At 40.4% G+C, this 26,293-nt stretch overlaps 1 protein-coding gene across 1 annotated transcript in view; it reads right to left on the bottom strand.

Moving 5' to 3' along the window:
* The window catches only part of DOK6 (docking protein 6), a 174,618-nt gene that overhangs the window by 73,610 nt on the left and 74,715 nt on the right, over window positions 1-26,293 (bottom strand). Inside the window, exon 2 of the mRNA XM_081875125.1 lies at window positions 18,418-18,525. Coding sequence (XP_081731251.1) covers window positions 18,418-18,525 — 108 coding nt within the window. The remainder of the gene's footprint in view (window positions 1-18,417; window positions 18,526-26,293) is intronic.

Below are 26,293 nucleotides of genomic sequence, written 5' to 3'. Positions count from 1 at the left end.
TTCTAGAATAACCATTCTGTCACACATGATTTATTTATTTTTATTATACTTCGAGAATCTTGGAGCGATAGAGCCTATTCATTTTCATCTGCTTTGGCTTTGTGAATTACTTCATAATACAAGCCACTTGTCTGAATTCCTAAATTGGCAAATTTGTTGCAGTAGCAGCAGCAAATAAGTTTCCATCTCAGAAAACTCTACAGCATCAGCAAGAAGAAAGTAGTTCATCCATCATGCCAATTAGCACCACATACTTTTGCATTGATGTGGAGTTCTTTCACTTTAAAGTGAAATGGTAATTCTAGGGATATCCAAGCCTGAACCAGAAAATGCAACTTTGGCATTTATCTGAAATATTCCAAGGGCAAAGATCAGCCAAGAAAACTAGCATAGGTTTTATGGATTTGGTGAAGAAATAAGTTACCAAAATGTATTAACTACAGAAGCTCTTTTTCTGTTTTTCTTGGTTTACACAAACATTTCACATTAGCATCAAGAAGGGAGGAAACAACACAATGATCAAGGTTTGACTAGTAATTTTAAGACTGGATCAGCTCAGAAAATAGGGTTATGGATATTAAGTATACACTGGGGACTAATTTGTGTCTGGCTTGTAGCAAACAAAAAACACCTTGAAGTATGATCTAATTAGTTTTCCAGGCTCTCTAGAGGCTTCCCACAGACTATTCAGTTTTTCCTTAGGAGCCTAATCCCACAAAGATGGGAGCTTTATGAACCCAATAGTACCTTTGCACAAGTTTAGACACATTTAGTTCCAACTTTGTTCTGCTATGTAAAAAACAAAACAAAAAAACATGATTTAGCTTCTAAAGTGTTCTGCCTTGGACAGAAAGTACTGGGGTGCCCAACAGATTCATCCGCTGTAGGTGCTTCCACATGTCACAATACAGCCTGCAGTTAGCTAAATTGCTTCTTGGTCAATATTTCTAGGGTTTGAGCAGTTACCAGACTGCATTTTAAGTGAGCAATATTTATTCTGGAAGCAAGCAACACCTGGAAAGCAGTTTTACTGGATGCATGTACACTTGCTGCTTTGTTTGCTTAAACCTCTTTGTCACTTACTAGGAGCAAACTTAGGCATCGCATATCTTTTGAATTGGGAAATAGAGCTGCGGAAGACTGACCCCAAAGTCTCAGTTTTAAAGCTGTTGTGCATGATGTCGGTTCTGATTAGTCTAGGCTTCTCAAGCATGGAGGTGTACAGCTGCCAGATCTTCAGGTCTGACCTGAAATTTCCAGGTTTGTCTGGCCCCCTCCAGGTGCAGGACTTGAATCTCCAGCTGGGCAAAAGCACATTTTAAAACATTAAAAAGAAGACGACTGTGCTTTGTGTGTAGCTTTGGAGGCCCCTTCCCATCCCTACTATGTGGTGGGAAGGGAATGCAGAGGAAGAAAAGAACTGGACTGGACTTATAAGTATGTATGCATGCCCAGCACAAGGTGTAGGGCTACAGAAGTGTGCAGAACATTTGGAGTGCTGAGAGACAGAAGTGGAGACTGGAGAGTCTGAACAGGAGGAGGTATATCCCTATGACTCCGTAGCAGCCATGGAAGAGCCAGTGGACACCAGCAAGCACTGACAGCAAAGCATAAGAGCATTAATATATTAACACAAAAGGCTCAGAAGCTCTGTGTTCAGACCGCTAGCTAAAACATTTTTAAAAGTGGCAAGGAGGGTTTGGCAGAAGCTCCCACTGTAGATAAAGATTACTTCCTCAGTTGGGCATATTGTAGTGATTTCTTTCTTTCTGCCTGCCGGCACCAAAGCAAAGAAACTGAGCAAGAAAAAGTGTAAAGAGCCAACTCCTGCTCACTCTGCCTCTTCCTCCACCACATCCCTTCACAACTTCCTGCAAAGGATCAAGGAATGGTGCTGAAGTCATGGAGCCTGGCTATGGTAATCCCCAATCCCCTTGGATTGAAGCAGCTATTGCACTTTAATATTTTCCAGCTGGGGTGTAGTTTGGGTGGCTGGAACCCCTCTTTCCCGTCCTCAAGGAGAGCTCAAGTGACAGCAATTGCCAGAGGCTTCCAGCATGGCAAGCAGATAGTAAGAAGCCAGGGCAGGAGGACTTAGTGGTGGGGATGGGTGTGGCTGAAGAAGACATAGTGGTGGCATAGAGGCCTCAGATGGAGGGATGCTAGTCGTCTTCACAGGTACTAAAACAACTGTGGAAAGCAAAGCAGAGGCAGCAACAGTCATCTCAGTGAGGTGAGTGGCAAGAATGTAGGGCAGCCCTGACACACTGCTCTACCCACACCCACCACCAGAGACAAAATGCCTCATCTGGCCACCCCTGGACATACACCTTTATTTCATAATGGCTGTTAGCTGCTTCTGTATATTATAGAGAAGGAAAATACATAAAAAAAAACATGAAAGGAGCAAATTATCAAATAAATGTTTTAAAAGTAATTTATGATTTTTAGTACTACTTCCACATTTTGAAAAGATTGCTTAGCTTTTTTACTTTCTTGAAAAAAGGCGAAATGAGCAAGGGTCTCTCAGAAGTCATTGTTTTTCTCATATATATATTATAGGTGGATCTGTGATGCTAGTCTATACTTCTCCATTGATGCATGGAGTAAACATTTGACTGGAAAATACAGTAAACCTGTATGCTTCACAGGGGCCATCATACACAACTTTTTAGAAAGTTATCCCAACAACATAGTTGTTACCTGAAAGGCAAATCATATGGGGATGCCCATGTGGTTGAGGACCACAGAATGCTGGTGAGTGGTGCATGGTGGAGTAACTGTGCATGTATAAGCATGTACAACCATGTAACCTCCTGCCCAGGAGACAACTTGAGAATAATACCTAAGCTACTATGAGCTCTTTCACAGAAGTGAAGGTTGAAGCAAATAAACTGTACAAACATTAGGAAAACCACATATTGTTTGAGGCATTCCCTGGCAGAATTCCTCTCAGCACAACCATGTGGGTGGCACTACATGCTAATCATTCAACTTCCTGGCAGCATCTGTGGCACTGAAATAATGTATTAAATACAGGTCTCAGATAATGATCTAAAGCACGGGTGTCAAACACAAGGCCCGTGGGCCGAATCCGGCCCTCCAGACCTCGTCATGTGGCCCGTGTAGCCGCCGCCGGCCGCCAGCCTTCACCTTTTATTCTCGGGGGTTTTTTTGACGCAAGAAAGCCGCCTCTTCAGCGCATGCGCGGCAGCCTACAAGCCAGAGAACGTCTGCCCTCTAGCGGCGCCAGCCATTCTACACAGGAAACCTCCACTTTACATGCATTCCTACAGATACAACCGGCCCTTTGAGGGTGACCAAACTGCTGATGCGGCCCCCGATGAATTTGAGTTTGACACCCCTGATCTAAAGGCATATACGTAAGGCCAAAACCCAGCTGAAGCTAAGGCAGTCTGGATTTTATCAGTGCCTGGCTGGGTGACTCTGGGAACCCTAGTACACTGCCTATGAAGAAAGGTGGGATAAGTGCATGTTTCCATTCTTCATTTTGTGAGAAACATCATGAAATCAACCACAACATTCACACAGTTAGATGGGTATACATTGGAGCAAGAAAGTTTATACCATAAAATTCCAAGAGGAGTATCATTTTGTTGTATACGATAATATTTCATCTTATTTTATCCTTGAAACAACCACAGTCATGTGTAGGAACTGAGAAACAGTGATATGCTTAGGGCAATTCAAGTGAGTATTTGGACTGAGTAGTAATGTGAGCTTAAGCCTCCCTTGTCCAAGGTCAAACCCATATTCACTGCTTCAGGGAAACTGCTTCAGGTAGTATAGTTGCAGAAAGCCACTGAGGCAATATGATGCTAGCAACACAGATAGCCAAGTGCTTTGGAAATCTGGGCCTTTTGGAACTTAAATAATGGAACCTATTGTTTAGAGTTAAATGCCCCAGTTGCAACCCTCTCCATTGCCGTTATAAGTGCCAGTTAAAATTTTACTGCAGTAGCTGCATTTACCAGACTTGAAAAGGCCTCATAGCATCGTCAGTTGGCCTGAACAGAAATATTGCTGGGCAAAATGGAACTAGAGAACTACTCGTTTCTTATTTGCTGTAGAAAAATAAAGAAAGGTCAGAGCTGCTCCAGGGCAGCTGCTGTTTCACACTTTTTTAAGCAATAAAGATTATGCTTTCCTTCTAAGAACAAGGGGCACAGGAATAAAGCAGCTGCAAATGCTGAGTCCTTTCCTTTGGAGAACAATAGCAGGTATGCAATCCAGATGTACCCATATTAGTTAGGAATGTGTTTGTAAACTTCTACATCTCTCTCTCTCTCTCTCTCTCTCTCTCTCTCTCTCTCTGTGTGTGTGTGTGTGTGTGTGTTTCCTTCTCTCCTGTCTCCTGAAATCTAAACTGGAATTCCCATAGCCAAATGTAGAAAAACTGGAGGAGAGGGAGAGAGAGACTGCATAAACTGAAATGCAATGAAGACTTTCCCTATATTTAAGAAATTGTGGGTTTTGTTTGCAAACAACTATGGAATACAGAAAAGCAGTAGGGAAGGGATTAGTTTAGCTGTAACTATAAATGCCAAGTGTGCAGCTGGGCTACAAACTGGGCAGGAAGGGAGGCAGCAAGTGGAACAGTGACAAGAGGAAAGCTCAGAAGCCTGGGTCAGAACCTGGATGTCTCTGGGAGCATTTATTTCCTTCTCCCATTCAAACAAAGTTGATGCATCTGAATACCTGCTAATCAGTTTCTAGGAAGGAAAGATCAAGCAGACATGATGGCACGTGATGCCAAGAGTCTTCCAACAACCCCATGCAGTATAGTCTCACTTCTTTTTGAAAGGAAAGATTCATAGCTACTCAAAGAACAGGAACAAGAATTGAGTGTGTGTATTCATTTGTGAGCACCAAATCCGTTACATATCTCCCTTTCATATAGGAAAAAATTTCTCTCTGGAATAGAAAAAAAAGGGGAGAGATTGGATCACAATCTTTCAAAGATCTGAACTATAAGCTACATATAAGCTTTTAAGTAGCATTTCAGTCAGTCAGTCAGTGATAAAAACTGTATTATATGGCTATTATTAGAATTTGCAGTAAACTTTTTCCAGAATATCACATTTAAAAAAAAATACTGGTGATGCTGAATCTTATCAAATACCATTTACATTGGTACTCCTTGCAGGTGCTCCTACAGAGCAAAGATTGTGTTCAGAATCATCCTATTCAGTGGAACCTCTTGTTACGTACCGCCCTCCTTACAAATGCTTCAGGCTACGAGCTCCACTAACCCAGAAGTAATTGCTCCCAGTTGCAAACTTTGCCCCAGGATGTGAGCAGAAGTTGTGCATTGGTAGCGCGGCAGCAGCAGGAGGCACCATTAGTGAAAGCATGCCTCATGTTAAGAACGGTTTCAGGTTACAAACGGACCTCCGGAACGAATTAAGTTCATAACCAGAAGTACCACTGTATCTACTAATCTGAAGAACAGACCCAGTTCAGTAGCAATGTTCCCAGTTAAACAAACCATGCTTGGGGGGGGGGGATAGGAATGAGCACTCGGTCCTCTCCCTATATACTCCTGACTTCAGAAAAGATTTCCTGCTTTATTAAATCTGTTTCCTGTGATGTCCAAACCAGGAAAATTGTGACCTGAGCACTCCACACAAACTAGATTTATAAACCAACATCAATCACTTCTACATGCAAAGTTCCAGATTGCATAGAGGCCTATATGTATAATCTGCTGCTATTCAGATAACTATATGTAATGCATGGATACTTGGGAAGGTATTTAATGCAGTGCTAGGGAATTCTACAGATGAAGTTCCCTTCTGTTGGGTTTAGCATGTGAAGGAGACTTCAGATGATAGATGATAAATAGATAGATGATAGATGATAGATGATAGATAGATAGATGATAGATAGATAGATATAGACCAGTTATACCATACATAATTGTTGACTGTGAAATTATTCTGAAAGCTTACTAAAGGAAGGACTTCTTTTTGCAAAAGCTATACTGATTTTTCCCTAACAAAATGTGCTTTTCTATATGTTTATGAGTTCTAGTCTGTCTTTAAAAATTTTTTTCATTCATTTACCTGGGCTTGAAGATAGCCCAACGAGTAATAATTTTTTGGATTCCCTTCAAATCTGTTTAAACACTGGTGCTATCTTGGCTAATGGCCATATTTCAACACTTTTGGAATGAAGCCTGCTTTTAGCGATCAATTACATATTTAGTTAATCGTTCAGCAATTTCACATTTAGATTCTAAGAACTTTTGGGTGAAGGCCATCTGGCACTGGCAACTTTATATTTTTTAATTCTAAAGCTTTGTCCTTTGTCACTGAATTTTAAAAAAACAACACCTTACAATATTTAACTTAGTTACTGTGGTTATTTTTTCCTTGTTAGTGCATATATTCATATATAGAACACATTTAGGAACTTGCAAATTTTGCAGAATTGGTGAAATTAGTTCCACAGTACTATGAAATTTAATCTACATTCTCTGTTGGCATCCATCTGTCTCAAGAGACAATGGAGTGTGCCTCTAGGGGTGAAGTCAAACTGCTGGAGAATCACAGCACCTGCTGTGGCAGCAGAGACAAGGATCTCTTAACAGCTGCCTCTTGTGCGGTTTTAGATGCATTAGCAAAACACAACATTAGTAGTGTTTTTAATAAACTTTTGTCTACTAAAAATGTCCAAAAAAGAATACATACAGCCTTTCCCCCTCCTTGGTATTGATTATAATAGGAAAGAAGAGTGAATCCTCCAGGGAAAGCAAGTGTGAAATTTTGCACACATACTTTCTCTTTCTTCTTTGAAGAGTTGATCTCCAGGAATCTTTAAAGTTGCCATGGGAGCCGCATATTTTCTGAAGCCTAAAGTACCCTTATATTTCTTATGTAACAGAAATTATTGATAATCATGCACACTCAAAAATATATGGCCACTCATATGGCAAAGTCACAAGGAGTTGCATGAATGCCCAAGGATAGTGTGCAAAAACTTAAAACATTTTTTAAAAAGCAGTGGAAGTTTCCCATCTTAAAAAAAATCCAATTTGGTACCACTTGTACATAATTTTGCCCTATTCCATGTAATGCTTTATCACCAATTTAATGCTTAAATAATAGCACATAAGATTATATCTATGCTCAAACAGACATTCAAACAGCATAACCTATATCCTGAGAGTCTACTGAAGGCCTTGTTATCAGTTCACTTCCATGGTAACTGAGACCAACTATCTGCCAATTTAAAAACAGTGCAAGTGTATTTTTTTCTGCTCACTTAATTATCTCAGAGGTGAAAGGCAATTAAACACTCAAATTAGTGAGGTTTTTCTTAAGGAAAGATAGATACACAGTAACTTGAAATATTTGTTTCCTGAGTTCTCAAATGCAGCTGCCATTTATTCTGATCACTGTTCATTTCTTTACAGCTGCACTTGCCTTTTAAGGATTTAACAGATAGGATCCAGTTAGCACAAGATTAGCTGTATTTAAGCAATAGTCTACACACCCTGAAAGCAGAGGTGTCTCAGGGATGAAATGAGTATCCTTTTACAGTTTTAATGTATTTGCAGCAAATCCAGACAACCAATCAAACACCTGTACAAACCTGGTCACTTACCTCCATCTGAAACCAGTGGAGTTTGTATGACTGGCTGGTCTGGTGCCAATAATTTTGATACACAATCCAGAGTTCCTAACCTGCAAGCTCACATGGTAACTCATAAAAATCACACGGGATATGGTGAGTTATAGTGAAAGCACACCTAGAATCAGCATCAGGAACTGGTATCCTTCGGTTGCTGTCTACACCAGAGACCCTGGGAAGGCCAAACACAAATTCCTTGTGAGCAGGAAGAGCAGCTATAATTGCCTGCTTTATTTCTCTGATCTCAGGGCCTCCTCCTGAATCAATTAGCCCCCTTCCATGCCCCATAAGTTCCACACAAAAGGAAACTGTAGGCGGCAGTGTTCACTTTTTCTTGGCTCAATCTCTTTCGTGAAGTATATTATAAAGGTAAAAAAATTATTTTAAAAATCCTCCTTATCCTCCCTTATCCTCCCAAGCAACATTTATGATGTATTGCATTCCAGGGGTCCATCCAAGTAAGAAATTATTAATGTTGTTGCATTTCCTGTATGAGTTAGTTCTGGAATTTCCCCTGCGAGACTAAAAGTAGTCCTTCATATATGGCTTTTAAAAAAATTAGCTGAAAACTAAATAAATATGGATTGACTCATCTCATCTTCATTAAGTGATAAAGAATTTTTCAAGAGCAGTTTATCATCATTAGATGCCGGCTTCAGCAAACGAAGGGAGGGAGTGAAGGGATGTGGCACACTGTCCTGGTGAATTTGTTGATCAGCTGGCTCCCAACTGTGAAATTGCAGAGGCATTTTATTTATTTAAAATATTTCAGTAGGCCATTCTGAGCAGCTGCATGGCGATGCTGACCACCTCCTTAACTCCAACATTAGGCAGAAGGTTGTTCAGCAGCTGCATGGTGAAGATGTCCAATGAATAGCCATAATAGCCATGAGGAACCAAACCAGCAACTCTTCCTCCACCGACTTTTTCAGCTCTGGGTTAACATTTTCAGTAAATGCTGCAGCACAACCCTAAGATATCTTTTCTTGGTTAATCCAATACTCATCGACGTATCTATGAAGTTGGCATTTTTTTTGCCTCAGTGTGTATCATTTTACAGTTACTACACCCCAACTCTGCCTGTCTAGCTGGCCTTGCACAGCACACATTTTTGAGAAGAGAGTTGCACGAACCAACAGCACGTTAAAATCCACTATGTTCTTTGTGCCATTTAAGGACTATATCTGTCTGAAGTTATTAAGGATTTCAGATTCTATTTTTATGAGATCTTCTGGTGATTCTTGACCCCTGAGCTATGACGTATGTATTCCTCTAAAATTTTTACTCAGTATGTCAGGAAAGACATCCCACATAAAACTTGTTGAAAGATGCTTCTGAGAAGTGTGCTACAAAAAATAAACAGGATGAGGATGAGCAACAGGGTCTTATGACACCCTTAAAACTAACAGATTTATTACGCATAAGGATTCATAGCCTAAATACCACTTCATTCGAAGACGTGGGCTTTACTATGTAAAACTTATGCCACAATATATCCATTAAGATGCTGCAAGATTGTTTGCTTCTTCTCGTTTTCCTTGCTTACTTGCTTCTACATTTGACTAATACAGTGGAACATTTCGGAACCCGAATGCCAAAAACCCAGAAGTAATTGCTTCCATTTTTGAACATGCCTCTGAAGTCGAACGGCTTCCGAGGCACGCTTTTTCATTTACATTGCAGCCAGCCCATTGATCCTTGGTTTTTGAACATTTCGGAAGTCGAACAGTCTTCCAGAACAGAATATGTTTGAAAACCCAGGTTCCACTGTATGGCCACACAAACACACCAGGAATTTTTCACCAGGAAAAGGGTGAACAGCATGTTAACACGAAGTAACACGAGGTGGAGAATGCTATAGAAATCCTGTCATACATGCATCACTTCCAAATTGTAGAAATGGATAAAGGTTACATTTTGTAATAGTCATTACCATCTAAACTTGATGGGTGATGATAAACACTGTTAGGTAGGATTTTATAAGTCCTTTTGGGACTAGGGTGTTGGTTTTGATGTCGGGGAGGTCTAAGGCAACTAGTTCTTTGGGTCCCGATTTTTGAAACCATATTACATTGATATGTACGGCTATGCTTTCTCCTAGCGTCAGTGAGGTTGATGGCAGCAGGTGGTGCAGTGTTGGGTTAAAAAAGCCTTATTGGCTTCAGAACTTTTGGTGTTTCATTTGCTGTTTCATTTGCAATTTGTAGGGCGAAGAGTGCTCCTAGCACAGCTACGACTATGGTGGATAGCTTCATGGAGAGTGGTATGCTGGTAGGGTTGGGTTTTGTTGGTATGATAGTTGCTATAAGCATTCATCCTGTTAGCAGGCTTCTGATGGTAAGGCAGATAGTTATAGCTGTTGCAGTTCATGGGGTTTTAGTGAGATGCTTGTTCCCAGAAGTGCTTACAACTTTTGGCAACTCATTACTTCACACTGTGAAGCCATTGTTTTAATTAATATTTGATGCATCCAGAAATAGGCCTTAAAACCTTAGCCTTTATCTTGACCTTTCCCCAGCTGATTTGATCTGCTGGGCCATTTCACTGTATTTCAGTGAGGCAACATACTACATCAACAGGGGTGACAAGTTGTATTTTATGCCCTTTTACTATTTCTCAAGAGATAAGTAAATTTCACTACTGATAGCTAAACTATCTACCAAATTCACTGTTTTATTTTTTAAACATTAAACATTTACATTCTAAGTGCTTGTTATTTTTCCTGTTCAATTTAGAGATAAATATTTTTTGGATACTACACAGTGGCCAAGAATGGTCATCCCATTGCACCGTATAAACAACAGTTTTCAGGCGGTCTGGGTCCCTATGAAATCTCTTTTATGAAATCTAAAAGCCTGGGTGGTGGGGCTCATTTAAACTGGTTCTAGTATTTATATTATTTTAGAACATACATTAAGGATTCCACAGTCTCTACGTGCAAAGACTGCCAAGCATGATCAGGGCAAATTATGCACGTTGGGTACCTTTCACTAAGCAGTAAGGCAGAGTACTCGTCAAGCTATTTCACTTTGTCTTTTGAAACAGACTGCAATAATGCTGCCAAAACCGAAGAATAGCTACCTCATCCATAAAGGCTGCCAGCACAGTGAGGTTACTTTCCCCTGGCCAACAGCTCAGCTGAAAAGCCAAAATTTAATGCATGTTTGTTGTGCGCATATATTTCCCTCTTTTTTTTGGAATGTGAAAGGAGAAAAGTTATATATAGACTGAAACTGCCTTGGTCGCACTGGTTGATGATCTCCGGCGGGCTAGGGACAAAGGTGAGAGCTGTTTCCTAGTTCTGCTGGATCTCTCAGCGGCGTTTGATACCATCAACCATAACATTCTTCTGGACCGTCTTGAGGGGCTGGGAGCTGGGGGCACTGTCATACAGTGGTTCCGCTCCTTCCTCCTGGGCCGTGTTCAGAAAGTGGTGGTGGGGGATGAGTGTTCAGACCCCTAGGCTCTCACTTGTGGGGTACCTCAGGGTTCTGTCCTCTCCCCCATGCTTTTCAACATTTACATGCAGCCGCTGGGAGAGATCATGAGGAGGTTTGGGCTGGGTGTTCATCAGTATGCAGATGATACCCAGCTCTACCTCTCTTTCAAATCAGAACCAGTGAAGGTGGTGAAGGTCCTGTGTGAGTGTCTGGAGGCGGTTGGAGGATGGATGGCGGCTAATGGATTGAGGTTGAATCCTGGCAAGACAGAAGTACTGTTTTGGGGGGACAGGAGGCGGGCAGGTGGGGAGGATTCCCTGGTCCTGAATGGGGTAACTGTGCCCCTGAAGGACCAGGTGCGCAGCCTGGGAGTCATTTTGGACTCACAGCTGTCCATGGAGGCACAGGTCAAATCTGTGTCCAGGGCAGCTGTTTACCAGCTCCATCTGGTACGTAGGCTGAGACCCTATCTGCCTGCGGACTGTCTCCAGAGTGGTGCATGCTCTGGTTATTTCCCGCTTGGACTACTGCAATGCGCTCTACGTGGGGCTACCTTTGAAGGTGACTCGGAAACTACAACTAATCCAGAATGCAGCAGCTAGACTGGTGACTGGGGGCGGCCGCCGAGACCATATAACACCGGTCTTGAAAGACCTACATTGGCTCCCAGTACGTTTCCGAGCACAATTCAAAGTGTTGGTGCTGACCTTTAAAGCCCTAAACGGCCTCGGTTCAGTATACCTGAAGGAGCGTCTCCACCCCCATCGTTCTGCCCGGACGCTGAGGTCCAGCGCCGAGGGCCTTCTGGCGGTTCCCTCATTGCGAGAAGCAAAGCTACAGGGAACCAGGCAGAGGGCCTTCTTGGTAGTGGTGCCCGCCCTGTGGAATGCCCTCCCACGAGATGTCAAAGCGATTAACAACTACCTGACATTCAGAAGACATCTTAAGGCAGCCCTGTTCAGGGAAGTTTTTAACGTGTGATATTTTAGTGTATTTTTGGTTTCTATGGAAGCCGCCCAGAGTGGCTGGGGAGGCCCAGCCAGATGAGCAGGGTATAAATAATAAATTATTATTATTATTATTATTATTATTATTATTATTATTATTATTAAAAACAAAAAATAGTCTACATCAGGATCTGAGTTAAAGAAACAATGAAATCCCAGATTCCCCTTCTTGCTGGTTATAATGTAATAATGTGCTATGGTAAAAACAATGATCTCCACAGACATTAGCTCCAATGTGAACAACTGAAGAGCATATGGTGTCTCTGGTGGCTGCATAAATGGTTTGATGATTTCTCAATTAACCAAAAACCGTATCAGAGACATATATTTATTTATTTAGGTTTCTTCCCCCCGCCCTCCCAGATCCAGTTATTCTTGATACCAGGTCAAGTTGCAAAGCACATAAATAAATACAACACATAATAATACAAAAGAGCAGCTGATAAATCTAATACTCATATCAATTATAATTTATAAAACCAACCATTGCTGTGGCTAGCTCCATAGCATCTCAACACTTAAAAGCCTGACAAATAAATCAGTATTGGGCTGATGCTGAATAGATCACCAGCTGAACGTTCAAGTAGAGGATTTTCCACATTCAGGATGCCACCAGTGAGAAAGATGGTTCTTAAGATGCCATCAGAGGCGGTTTTAGGAGAGCGCAAATGGTTTGGCCGCACTGCGTGCAGAGCCTTGGGGATGTCACCACTATGATTTAGAATGGCGTGTGAGAGGCGGAGGGTGCTGCTGAAATTTGAGACCCCAAGATCTGCCACTGATGTCACACAGTGCACCAGTTCAGGACATGAGACAGCTATGCTATACATGCGGCCACAGTATTTTTCCCCTCAGCCACAGTTAACTGTACTCAATGCAACAGCCACAAATATAGCTTCCATATGTATGCACTGGTTCACATGAACCAGGTTCATTTAGAACAAGGGTCAGCAAACTTTTTCAGCAGGGGGCCAGTCCACTTGTGGGGGGGGGGGCAGACTATATTTTTTTTGGGGGGGGAATGAACGAATTCCTATGCCCCTCAAATAACCCAGAGATGCATTTTAAATAAAAGCACACATTCTACTCATGTAAAAACACGCTGACTCCTGGACCATCCGTAGGCCAGATTTAGAAGGCAATTGTGCCGGATCTGGCCCCCGGGTCTTAGTCTGCCTACCCATGATTTAGAATCTCCAAAAAGAGCTTCCTATGCTCCTGCAGCCCCTTAGGTTGTCTTCCTCATACATTAGTTACACTAAAACAGTTCAAGACCTGCTGGGGAAAAAACTAAAAAATGAAGCATGTAATCTGAAAAATGCAACCAGAAAGAGTTAAATATGCTTGATGCTTTGAGGTAGCTCCTCCTTTAATTGCCATTAACGCTGCTTTAGTACAAGTCATTTCAATTGTCTCTTTTTTCACCTGCTTTCAAATTAAGTGAGATTTATTGGTTGATGATGTGAAAATTCTTTTAGTTTAATTGTCATAAGGGATGAATTTGTTTTGAATATGTTATGAGTGTGTACAGATCCATTTTCAAGCCTAATGCATTTTTAATAACTTTTTCCATCTGCAAATGATTTGCATTTTAAATTTCTCTCTGCAACAAACTAAAACAAAAATATGAATAGATTTTAGAAAATCTGTCATAATAAATGTTTATTTTTATTTTTCCTTCAAGTATCTTTTTTTTTTAGTCAACATATCAAATGTTTTATCAACCTTGAAAGTGCCCATAAAAAGACTGGTACATTGGCAGGATAATCGTATAAACAAAAAGCTTGTGCTAAATTTAAGTTAAGGCAGGATAAAGTACACCATATCTAAATTCTGGAACAGGACTACTGTTGACTGGAGCCAGCCTAAACTAAGTCTGGCAGAGGGGAAACAAGCCTTTAAAGAGAGTTTGAGTTTCACCACCTGTGATGGGATAGTGAGCTGCTTGTGCGTAAAAGCTTGATCCCTCTGGGGTTTGGCTGGTCATCCAAACCGATGCACTAACGGAGCCCCCAAAGCATGACTCCGTCAGTCGCTGGTAGAATCTGACAGTGGGCGTCTACGGAATTTACGCCAACATAAAAGCTCTTTGACAGACATGCGCTTTCGAGACTCTCTGCGTGACAGTTTCCGGCGAAGGGTGGGCGTTCCCAACGGGGGTCCCGTTACCTCTCCACTACTCTCACTGGAAGCATCCCAGAGCCTCCCCTCCGCTGTGACTCCTGCACTCCCCCTGCTGGTTCCCTCTTCTACTGCAGATTCTCTCCTTTTCTCCTGGAGCCTGTCCACCACCTGTCTCTCCGATGGCAGTTCCCTGACACCACCCTTTTAGCTGGCTTAATTTACACTGGGTACCCCGACATATAGAGAGCTGTTAACTGAAGTAGAAAATTAGGTAAAATTAAAAGACTTTGAAGAGATAAGAGAACTGGTAACAGACTGGTTACAGTATCATCAATTAAATGATATTTTCAAGACAGCTAAAAAGAAAGGTTTTAGTTATGAGTTCTCAAAATTTCAAAAAGATGTTTTACAAAACAATATAAAATTATTGTTGAAAATGTATAGTTTGCTCCTGGAATGGCATATAAAAGACAAACAGGTCAAATTGGTGATGATACATCGGGCAAAAGACTTGGGACATAATATACAAATGGCAGACTGGGAGAGGTTATGGAAAACAGATTTGAAATTCACGACATGTTCTTCACTGAAAGAAAATTATATGGAAATGATGTACCGGTGGTATTTGACTCATGTTAAGTTAGCAAAGATGTATAGAACAAGTACAAATACTTACTAGAAATCTAAAGAAAAAGGTGTGGTGGATGTGTAAAGTAATTAAAAATTTATGGGAGATGATATATAATGAAATGTAAAAAAGGTTTAAAATAACTTTTGTTTTAAAAAAAATCCCAGAAGCTTTCTTATTAGGAATTATAGGTACCGAGATACCAAAGGATCAGAAAAGACTGTTTATGTATGAGACAACAGCAACATGCCCAGAGATGGAAGGAAGGGACAAGCCTGACCAGAGAAGAATGGCAAACCACTTTGATGGACTGCTGAAATGGCAAAATTGACTGGGAAGCTCACAAATAAAGAAGATAAGATTGGGAAAAGTTTATAATTTATCTACGAGACCACTGTAAGCAGGTTAAAACACTAGCAGGATTTTAACCACACTTGTAAACTAACACAAAGTATGGATAATTTAGAATGATAAAAATCTGGATAAGTATTGATATGCGGTTGTAAATATTATCATTAGGACCCATGGAAGGGATTGGGCGGGGGGTCATGAGATTCAGAGTAATCTCAATTTTTGGATTTTGAACTGCTTTTGTTGTATGTTTATACTCTCTCTCATCTATCTTATCTATCTATCTATCTATCTATCTATCTATCTATCTATCTATCTATCATCTATCCATCCATCTATCTATCATCTATCTCTAACCTTACGCTGGGTTCCCAGATCATGTCACCATGCTGACCAGGTTTAGAATCCATCCTAAATCACCCTGTCACATTCTCATCATGCTCCCACCATGCCCCTTTTTCAGGACTTATGCCACCTTAAAATCTGCTAGGCTTCACTAAGCCAACCAGAGTGAGGATCTCTGGCAAAGTAGATAATAGGGAGTTACACCGGCATAGCCCAACTGCACTGGGAATTTCCTAGTTTAGCTGAAGATCCAATGGATCCTAATCACATTCATCCGGGCAGATATTGCTACAGGACTGCTCCCTTACTTGCTTTCTATTATGGCATCAGTGCAACAGAAACCTGCCTCAGGATTATGAGTTAATTTAGGCATGGCCAAAGAATCATGTAACCCCAGTGGATTTTTTTTTTTTTTACCATATAGAGATCCCTATACCTGCTGTTGAAATATCCAACGGTTTCAGGAGAGGTTTGCTATATAGGTATGAGCTGTGTATCTTACTATTTGAGAAATTACAAGTCCAAAACTCATTTCAGCATACAGAATTAGTCATAGGCCATTATTTTTCTCTCAGGCCTTTTATATGTCCACTGAGTTTCCACACTAGATATAGGTTCTGGATAGTAGGACCTGTAAATTCTGTTAATTCCAGTAATCATTTGTCAAAAGCAGTCTCTGTGTACACAACTCAAAATCACTATGTTGTTTGATACAAGTTATTTAAGACTTTCAACAAATCTGACAAATTCTTACAATTGTATTGATTTATGACTTTGTTTCTGCCTTGAACACCCAAGAAAACATCTTTACAACAGCAGTAAAATGTAATAGTGTTACAATCTTAAAATATTTATTTGCCAGTATAGAAAACACAAAGCACAGGTCTTCTTCAACATATTTATATAGATAAAGGCATTGAGGAGATGCTCATCAAATTTGCAGATCACAGCAAACTGGGAGGGGTAGCCAATGCTACTCCTGATCATGGAATCAGGATACAAGATGACCTTAACAGATTGGAGAACTGGGCAAAAACTAACAAAATGAATTTCAACAGGGACAAATATAAGAACCAGCTGCACAATTGTAAGATGGAGGACACCTGGCTTAGACTACTCTTGTTTTACTCTACCAAGCTTAAACTGGCTCACCGAGCAGTAGTCCCACCACTACAGAACGGAGCTTGGATCTGGTTTAACGTTATGCTGGTTTAACCTACACCAGTTTGCTTTACATCTGTTTCTTGTGAGTAAGCTATCAGTGGCTACTGGCCACAATGACTAAGTTCCTCAGCCAGAGGTTTCTGAATACCAGTTGTTGAAAACTGCAGGAGGGGAGAGTGGCCTGATTCAGAAAACCTTTCTTTTGTTCTTATGTAATGCCATTCATAAAGAAAGCCAGAAAATCAGCCTGCTCTACAATGTTTCATAGTCCTGATATTTACAGCAAAATTCCTTAGCAATGGTGCTGCCTGCCGAGTGCCAAAGCTTATAGAGTTGTTCCTATGTTTTGTTTTATAACTTTCTTTTGAAATGTCAAATTGGCTTAGTTTTCTTTTCAGCTGAATGCTAAGAGTCTGGGGCCCCTGCTGGCATGGGATCCAAATCTTGTGTACCACCTGTCTTTTTGCAGGCACAGCTTTACCTGTCTTGGGCTCAGGCCCACTGACAGTGGTGGACAGAGCAAGAGGCAAAGTGAGAGAGGCGAGAACACATTTTTTACTTTTGTACACAGTGCTTTATCCAGTTGGAATTTGACAGGTGCCATTGTCATTATAAGATAACAAGGGAGGCTTTCATAGTGAGTCCCAGCACCTTTTCTAGAAAAATAGCACTGTTTGTACAGTAGACTACACACACATACACACACGAATACACACACACTCACATACCCCTCCACCTTCTATCCAGGCAACTAAGCAGCATTAGCACAGTTCAAGGACACATTCCAGCCAGGCAAAAATACCCAAAAAGTATGAAACAGAGCTAATGGGGGATATATCCTGCCTGGGTGAGTCCCAAGGGCACTTGAATGTTCCCTGTATATATATTTTAATGCTATATATAGAAAATATGCATGTCAGTGAGATGGGTTCTATACGAACTAACCTTAATTTATATACACAGTGACCTTAATTAGATGGAGATATTCAAACTTTCAATATCCTGCCTATAATTTGAAGTGTGTCAGTCCACCGAAAGCTGTTTGCATATCTTGGCTCTTGCAGCAAGTTACTTTGCTACAGCTCTGAACAAAGAAGTCCTGGAAGAGCCCCAGTCTTCTTTTGTAGCAGTAAACAGCTATAAAGAGACACATCCTCAAGATTGCTGCACAAAAGGTTGAATCAATTATAGTTGCTTTGTTGAAGTATGAGTGAAAGGATAGGTTCCATTGAAATAACATATAATCATGTATTGAGTTGCAGATGTAAGATAATCACTGTCCAAAGCCTAAACTGTAGCAAAGTGACTGCTACACATTTAAGTCTTCAACATCCTTGCAATCTCAAGCATCCCTATGTCAGTCCATCAATCTTTTATTGTTGTTGTTATTAAAGATACGGCATCAGGCATTTAGACACTGACACCTTCTGTTCAGGCTTCATTTGATTTTTAGGTAATTACTAAAACAAAAAGAATCCTATTCTTCACAATGGTAACAAAAATGAACATTAAAAAACCCCAAATAACTGGAATCTGGTTCTTAATTTGAAAAGATGGCTCTAGCCTGAGCCTATAATGACAGCATCATGAAATGTTGCTGTCAACTTCAACAGCTTCAAAAGCAGAGAATGAAAATATTCTCTGTAATAGTTTTCTCCCCAGTAGCTTACACTACACATTTATGCAGATAATTATGACCTACCTTGTGAAAATTTCTGAAATATGCTGCCTTTTCATCTGGAAATTTTTCTAGCCTTCTGGGTCCTTTACTTGAGGCTTTCTTGAAAACCAACCAACACCTTCTGAAAATCTGCAAGGAAAATTAATGAATTATATTAATTATATTAACCTTTGGTTACACAGGGCAGTATAATTCTTAGAAACTAACATATCTGCAACCACTGGAATATGAGTTGCCAACACAAGAAATCATCATGCGACGGACTAGCATACAAATGTCAAATAAATGCACAAAATCCTCTTGGTCTTCTTGGTCCCTCCCCCACCAAATTGCTTTCCTGTCCCTCCCCCATTGCTCTGAGCTAAGAACAACTTGGTAGATCCTAATTTTAGAAATCTGCTGAGTCAGTTTGACCATGTTCCAATATGTTCCTGCCTAGACTTACACCTTAGATGCCTATGACATGCCAGCCATGATCCATGGGAGATTATGTAGGATTTTTCATGTGAGGGCAAAAGCTCCATGGAGACAGCCCTATGTGTGTGTGCCCATCGGTATATTGTAGACCCCCTTCAAATTAAGGCTATGCACATATTAACACATAATGCGCAGGGCTAGCTTGGCACATTCAAGAAAGCTCCTCGCTCACTGCTGCAGAACAACTGAACAGGGGTTGGGTGGTGTTTGATATTTACACAAATTACACCAAGCACAATAGTGACAGTAGCTTCTTTCTTCAGATCAGAAATCAGAAAAGACACACTCACACACACACAAAAATGCTTTTCAGAGTTAGTTCTTTAGAAGCTGATGATCAAATTCCATTAAATCAAGTAAAGTTGGTTTAATTAACAGTTTTAAACATTATGGAAATTGCTATCATTATGGATTTATTTGTTTCACCTATCCATTTAAAATAAACAAAATACAGAGAGAAAGAAATACTAGTCTTGTCCATTAAAAATACTTTTATTTCAATGCTTTGGAATGAGTTGCTAAAATAAAATTGACCAGGTGGCTACTTGATATCCCCACCCCTACCCTGCTTTGCAGTTGGGTTAACAAGCCATTTTCAGAGCACTGAAAAACAATGAAGTGTTCAAAAACCAGCCTGGTCCCTAACAGAATCTAAATTATGTCTGAGATTTCAACGGACTAGGCAGCTGTCCCGATTAAACAGGAAATGTGCTAGCAGACTGCACTGAACTCTTCCGGTAATGGTAACTTCACCTACAAGTTTATCTCCTAGAAATAATGTTACAACATGGCAGATTTCCAGGGAAGTGAAGAGCAAGTGAATACCCTGAGGTACCACTCCTTATGTTCTTTGATATCTACTGGGCTCACGCAATGAATACCTAATTTACAGCGGTTTCACTGGTCCTTGAGTAACAACAGTCTCCTCTTATGTTCCCAGTCTCCAAGGGATTAGAATTCTGTTTCCTTTCCTCTTTGTTAATCTACCTCACTCCTGTCAACTCTGATCTTTTTATTCAACTTCTGTTCTCTTTTAACCTACTTCTTCTGTTTATTTGGAAGAGTCTGAGAAATGTGATAATCTAATAGAGAGCTTTATCAAGAGCAACTCTCTTATTACAGGCATAATGAGCATATGTCTGAATTAAACACACGGTATCACACCTCCAGAAGCATCCAAGTGTAGAAAGCTGTGTTCAAATAACCACAAACGGCCACATAAGCTGCTTTTCTAGTCACCTACTCCCTTTCTGTCTAAGCTTGGAGGATGTAAGATCTGTAGGTTTCTTTATGCATAAGATAGAAAGTCTTCTGTGTCATGATAATATTTTACTTAATTGGCAGCAGAAAACTATGAATAGCAGCGTGCCCACTTATTCTTTTAACTATATGCCGCAGGTGACAGGATACATTTTTGGCATACAAATTCCAGAACACGCATGTGTAAAACTACCAGCTGTTACTTCTTAATATGATAACTATGGGAACTCATTCCTACATGTGAAAACTTTTGGGTCAATAAATTCTGCTCTCTAATACCAGATAAACTGAGTGTTTGAGGTTACACATTGGTAACAGATGATATCTGCCCCCACACAGGTACACTTCTATTATTTTTTCACATGTTTCTTATCCTGGGACTGACCCTTGGCATGACTTTGCTCAAAGTAAACCTGATACTGCAGTCTTGTGTATATGATATATTTTAATGGAATTTAGGGTGTCTGATATCTTATATCCACTCTATGAAAGTCCTCAACAGAATCTTCATATAAATCATATAATTATAAATTCTCCATACCCTATAAGCGTCAAAGAGAACTGACCCTTCATAGCTTAAAGGAGGGGGAAGGAATTGTAGGTAAACTGAGCACAATCCACAGAGCCTTGCCAAGTTCTCTTTCTTGTTGGCCCTGTGGACCTGTCAGATAATACGGCAACAGCCATATTGTGAGCTCTCAAGGTTGAGCTGCCAGCTAGTTTGTCTTCCTGGTACTATGGAGCCACAGAACAAGATGAGTCACTGTCAGGTGGCAACAATATTCCAAGCTTCCAGAGCTGCCAAGCAAGAGGGTGTGGCAGTCTACCAGGCGGTGGCCAATCCTTTAAACCAGTGATGAAGAACCTATGGGCCCTCCAGATGTTGGACTTCCCATCAGCTCCAGCCAGCATGATGACAGTTGTAGTTCAACAACATCTGTTTTTCAGCGAGACAGAGAGCTACTGTCTCATCGCTTAAAGGACCACAGAAAAAGAAACTGGTTTCACAGAAAATCTGTCCTGAATCACAGATTTTCCAGGTCAAATACCAGAGAATGAGACCCACAGGAGGCAGGCTATCTGAATTGCATTGTTTTCAACTAATGTAACATTGGCACATGTACTCAGACATACTATGCACTGAGAGCAAGTATTGTGTAGTGGTCAGAGTGTTGAAGTAGAGTAGGGGAGAAGCAATTCCCCATTCAGGCACAGAGTTCAACTTGTGACTTTCCATCTCTCAACCTAATGTGGCTGATAGGGTTGTTGTGAGGATAAAGTAATGGGAACCATGTATGCTGCCTTGAACCATTGGAGTAAAGGAAATAAAAAAATGAATGATGTCAACAGTTTTCAAGAAAATTTACGCTCAGATGCTTTTTCAAGTGTAAATTCCACTGAAAGCAATGTAGTGTGAATAGATAAGCATTCCTATGCAAATTGCAAAAAGATCTACATTTTTACAATATATGCTGAATTTATATATTTATAAATTATAAATAATTGGCCATCACTAAATTGGATCGGAAATTGACGATAAATGAGATTAAGAGAAACAAAAATTTGTTGGAGAATTGTTACACTATATTGAATTGAGTGGTTATAAATTTGCAAATAAGATGATAATTTGCCTGAAAAAATTTATTAACGATGTAAGTGGGAGCGGGAGACGTGAGGAAGTCCAAAGAAGTTATGAAATTTTGTTAAAACAAAGCAATGCTGTTTATTATCTTTGTATTTCTTTTATAAAAAACCCTAATAAATATTTTATAAAAAAAAATAATACAATATATGCTGAATATATGTTCTCCAAGTGTGTTTATGCAAAATTTCCTGCTCTAATAAAAGTTCATTCTCATTGATTTCAGCTGAGAAATAAGTTCTAAATGTTTGTTAAAAAGAAAAGAACACTTCTCAAAGCTTTGAACAGGCTATTTTTGTAAACTTTAATAAATAATTAATAAGGGCAGTAAGATAGGCACCACTAATACATAGTAAATGAATGCATATTTTACACAAGACATCTTGTTGTCACACAGAAACCTGCTTAATTATTCAGGAATGGTTAACTATTCTTTTATCCCTGGCCTAGTTTTAGCTGCCATTGGTTGTAATCAAATACAGATCAGATACTGTAGGAGATTGCTGATAATGTTTAGCAACTGTAGGAGAATTCAGTTTCAGCCTTTAAATAGGCAAGAGAAATGCTGTAACTACACCTCTTTTAGCTATGTTTCCTGAAAGATGTTTTACACGTGGATTGTAATGATTGTCCCCACAAAAAATGTCCATTTTGTAATAGCACGCATGAAACCCCACTTAATGGATATTTAACTAGAAAGAACAACCCACAACCAATTGCTTCAGTTTGGAGTGACCCTGTTTAGGCCTTCCTCTAGTCCTGGCCTTTATTTCCCACCATTCTCTCCCCTCCCGTCTACCTAATGGTCAGCCAGCATTTTGTAGCTACAAAGCATGCCAAGTTCACATGGGCTGGGTTTCGGGGGAGTGGGGGAGCTTTTAGGAAGTTTATTTATTTATTTCTGCAAAGCATAGAGTTGCCCCAGTGGGGAATTCTCCCCAACTTGCTTTGAAACATTCATTCATTTCCCAAGAATTTTCTAAGTCACTAAAGTTATTGGCTATAACTACAACTTGCAGTAGTGAATTCTATAGTACAGGGGTGGCCGACTCCCAAGAGACTGCAATCTACTCACAGAGTTAAAGACTAGCAGTGATCTACGCCCTTTTGGGGGGTTCAGGTCAAACTTGTTGAGTTTTTTTTAGGTAGGAGAGCCCTGTTTTGGAGGGTTCAGGTCAAACTTGTTGAGCTTCTTTGGGGGGAGCCAGTGATCTACCAGTGATCTACCACAGACGTTCAGTGATCTACCGGTACATCACAATCAACCTGTTGGATGTGCCTGCTATAGTACAGGCATACCCCCCCCCTTATGCATAATTGACTTGTGCGTGACCATGTATATACACGGTGCCAGAAAATCATTAAATAATTTAATTCATACCAGGAAATGGAGGGAGAGAGCTGGAGAGTCCTTGTGGCTCACAGGGAGACCCTCCGAAGAGGACAACAATGAGGGTAGAGAAAAGACTGTAGGCACAGTGGGGCTTTGACTTAGGCTGCTCAGCCTCCTTGCCTAACAGCTGGTGTCTGTGGTAATGCAGAATCAGCAGTCACTTTCCCATACACCCTCCAGCCTCCTTCTAGCCCCAGAGCTTCAATTCCAGTTGTAGATATTTTTTGGTACAGCATTTTTGACCTGGATTGTAGAGAGAGTGGCAGAGAGGGCATTTAATGGGTGTTTAGAGGGTGTTCCCCACTTACACGATTTTCACTCGTGCGTGCAGGGGGTCCGGAACGTAACCCCCATGTAAGTGGGGAGTCGCCTGTATAATGGTTCACTGTGTGAAGAACTATTGTTGTCAATCCTGAACCTTAACATTATTTTACGCATGAACCTTTCACAATTGCATTTCCTTCTTGTTTGACAGTAGTTGTAAGAAAATGAATATAGTTGTATTAAATAACAGTGTTCACAATTCCATACAATTCCAATGTTCTTAGTTCCAGTTTTTTTGTGCTTTGAATATTTTCCCCATCTATAATATGGTATTTTTTCCTTCTTCAATGCCATTTTTCATTCTAGTGAAATGGCACTTATTTTGTTATAAAGGCTTAATACATTTGCATGATATTGGACACCTGTTATCTGACAAGATAAATGTTGTTTACCACAATGAAAGTGTGTCATACTATGAGAACACATAATTATTGGGAAACTGCTTCCTCCTTTTGAGGCTTCAGAATTGAAAATGCTGACCTTCACATGCAAAGTAAAACACAATATTTATGCTGAAAGATGGTAGCTATCTACTTAAATCTCAAGTATTGTATGTTGGGAGCAAAGGGATTTGTCAAAATAAATATTACATTATCCAAACCATGCATCAGAATATCTTAAACCAAAGCAGAGATTCTGAATGGAATAATAATCACAGCCACCTGTTCTAAGCCACTGAAGGACAAAAATTCAATCACTTTTACAGCTCTAATTTAGAGAGTTACAAGCTTAAAATGAGCCCTGGGGCCAATAAACTTATTTTTATGTTAACAATAGCTGGTACAAGAGTGCTTTGCACATCTAACCTTATTTCTGTGAGTCCTGTCATACTGAACCCTTTTATTCAGTGACAGTATTCTTACCATCATGTCATCTTCTGGTCTTTAGAATGACAAGATAGGTGGAAATAGAGGCTGTTTACTACGGGATTTAGTAAATCCCATCACCTACAACAACATTTTAAAGCCTGAACATTTTTATTGAAAATGAAAACTGAATATGAAAGCTAGCTATAGTACAAAGCAAGTTTATTGTCTCCCAGTCCCCACTTTAATACCTCCCAATACTTTTATCATGATAGGGCACAATTGACTGGTTTCCATAGTGTGTCAAATAAGTCCTCAAACCCTGTATATCAGGAAGTCCTTCTTTCTGCCTTGAATGCACTTGGTAATTCCCTAAGCCTCAGCCTCATATCTGCAGTATGAGTTTCATCACACTGACATTTGTTACAGTATTTTTGCATAGATAACAAAATCATAATCAACATGATCATAAGGCTCCTCCAGACATCTTTGTTGAGCATTCATCCTGATTTTCTTGAAGAAAACTTAGGCAGAGGTTTGACTATGTGCTCATGCACACTTTGCTTTTCCAGCACCTAGAAAGCATGGTCTGTTAAGTTTTCCACTTGCCCCATGCTTTCTTGTCACAAATCTGAGTAGTTTTTCATTTGCCCCACTGCCTTCCCCAGGGAAACCAGTGCTTTGCTGCTGAATCAGGGCAGACATCAGTCTGTGGAAAACTCGATTGACATTTGCTCTGATTCAGCAGTAAAGAGCAGGTTTCTCCTGGGGAAAGTGGCGGGACAAGCACAAGTGTGGGCAAGTCCTATGCCCAGGCTTTATTAATTATCCATGCTGATTTGTTTGTTGGGAAGTTATACAGCAATGATAATTCATCCTGATTTGCTTGTGATGTTCATCCCATACTTTTCAGTGCATTTCCACATCACTTGCCTAACCACAAAAAGTACATTTGTTGACTCAAAGTGCTTCAATCCACTTTAGTATTTCGTAATACATTGGTAAAAGTGAATGGATAAATAGACGATGCCCTTTTGTATCACAACAATAACTAACATTGGGGGACATGAATTTGGGGGAAGGAAGGGGGCATCAATGTTGTTTCTGCAAGAATGGGAAGAAGCAACACTCCAAAAAGCATAACAACAACAACAACTTGGCTGGGTTTCTCCAGAGCAAGATAATGCCTTTTTCAATGTGTTATTATACTGAATCCCAAAAGCTATTGCTACCTTCCTCTATGTACTTTTAATTAGATGGTTTGTCATTAGACCTCCTCTTTCCCCCTTTTATGGTAATGTCATGCCTGGAATTCTACAAGTGATTTTCTTCTCCACAAGGTACTGTTTTGGTTGGAGAGGAACTTATTTGTGCAGTGCAGCACAGTGTCTCCCAATACTTTCTGGCACCTGAGGCAAACCACAAGACCACAAAATGGCACTCCTCTCCTCACCAGGGAAGAAGGGTTAAGTACCTAAGGAAGAAGCAGGGGAAGGAATAACAACATTTGGATCTGCTGCCCCTGGGGATCCTGCTGCCTGAAGAGGTCACTTCATCTTGCCTCATGGGTGGGCTGGCCCTGGTCCAGCATAATGAAATCACTTCCTCTCCATCCCTCTGCCCAGCCCAGTGCAATGATGGTGTTCAAAATAATTTGCTCTTCAGATTGTATGAGGATTGCAGAGGGTGATTTCCCTTCTCACTTCAATGCTGGGCAGGGCAGAAGGACTTCAGGCTGGGCAGTGTAGGGCAGGGTAGAAAGACTATTTCAGGCCAGCCCAGTTTTCCTTCCAGTTCCCTCGATCTTTCTGCAGCAATGGATGTGAAGAGAGGAACATATGGTTGTTGATTTTAGGCATGAGACTTTAATGGACTTTTTGGACTTTAAAATTATAATGATGGGTGATATGAATGGAGTTGTCTCCACAAACATGGACAAGGCCCAAAGACAAATAATATCTAATGATGGAAGACTACCAAAGACATTCTTTGAAC

This window comes from Podarcis erhardii (genome assembly GCF_964252035.2).
Source record: "Podarcis erhardii genome assembly, chromosome: 8".
In the NCBI taxonomy this organism is placed as follows: Eukaryota; Metazoa; Chordata; class Lepidosauria; order Squamata; family Lacertidae; genus Podarcis; species Podarcis erhardii.
Note: the sequence above shows the minus strand (reverse complement) of the source record. Positions and strands in the feature narration are given on the sequence as shown.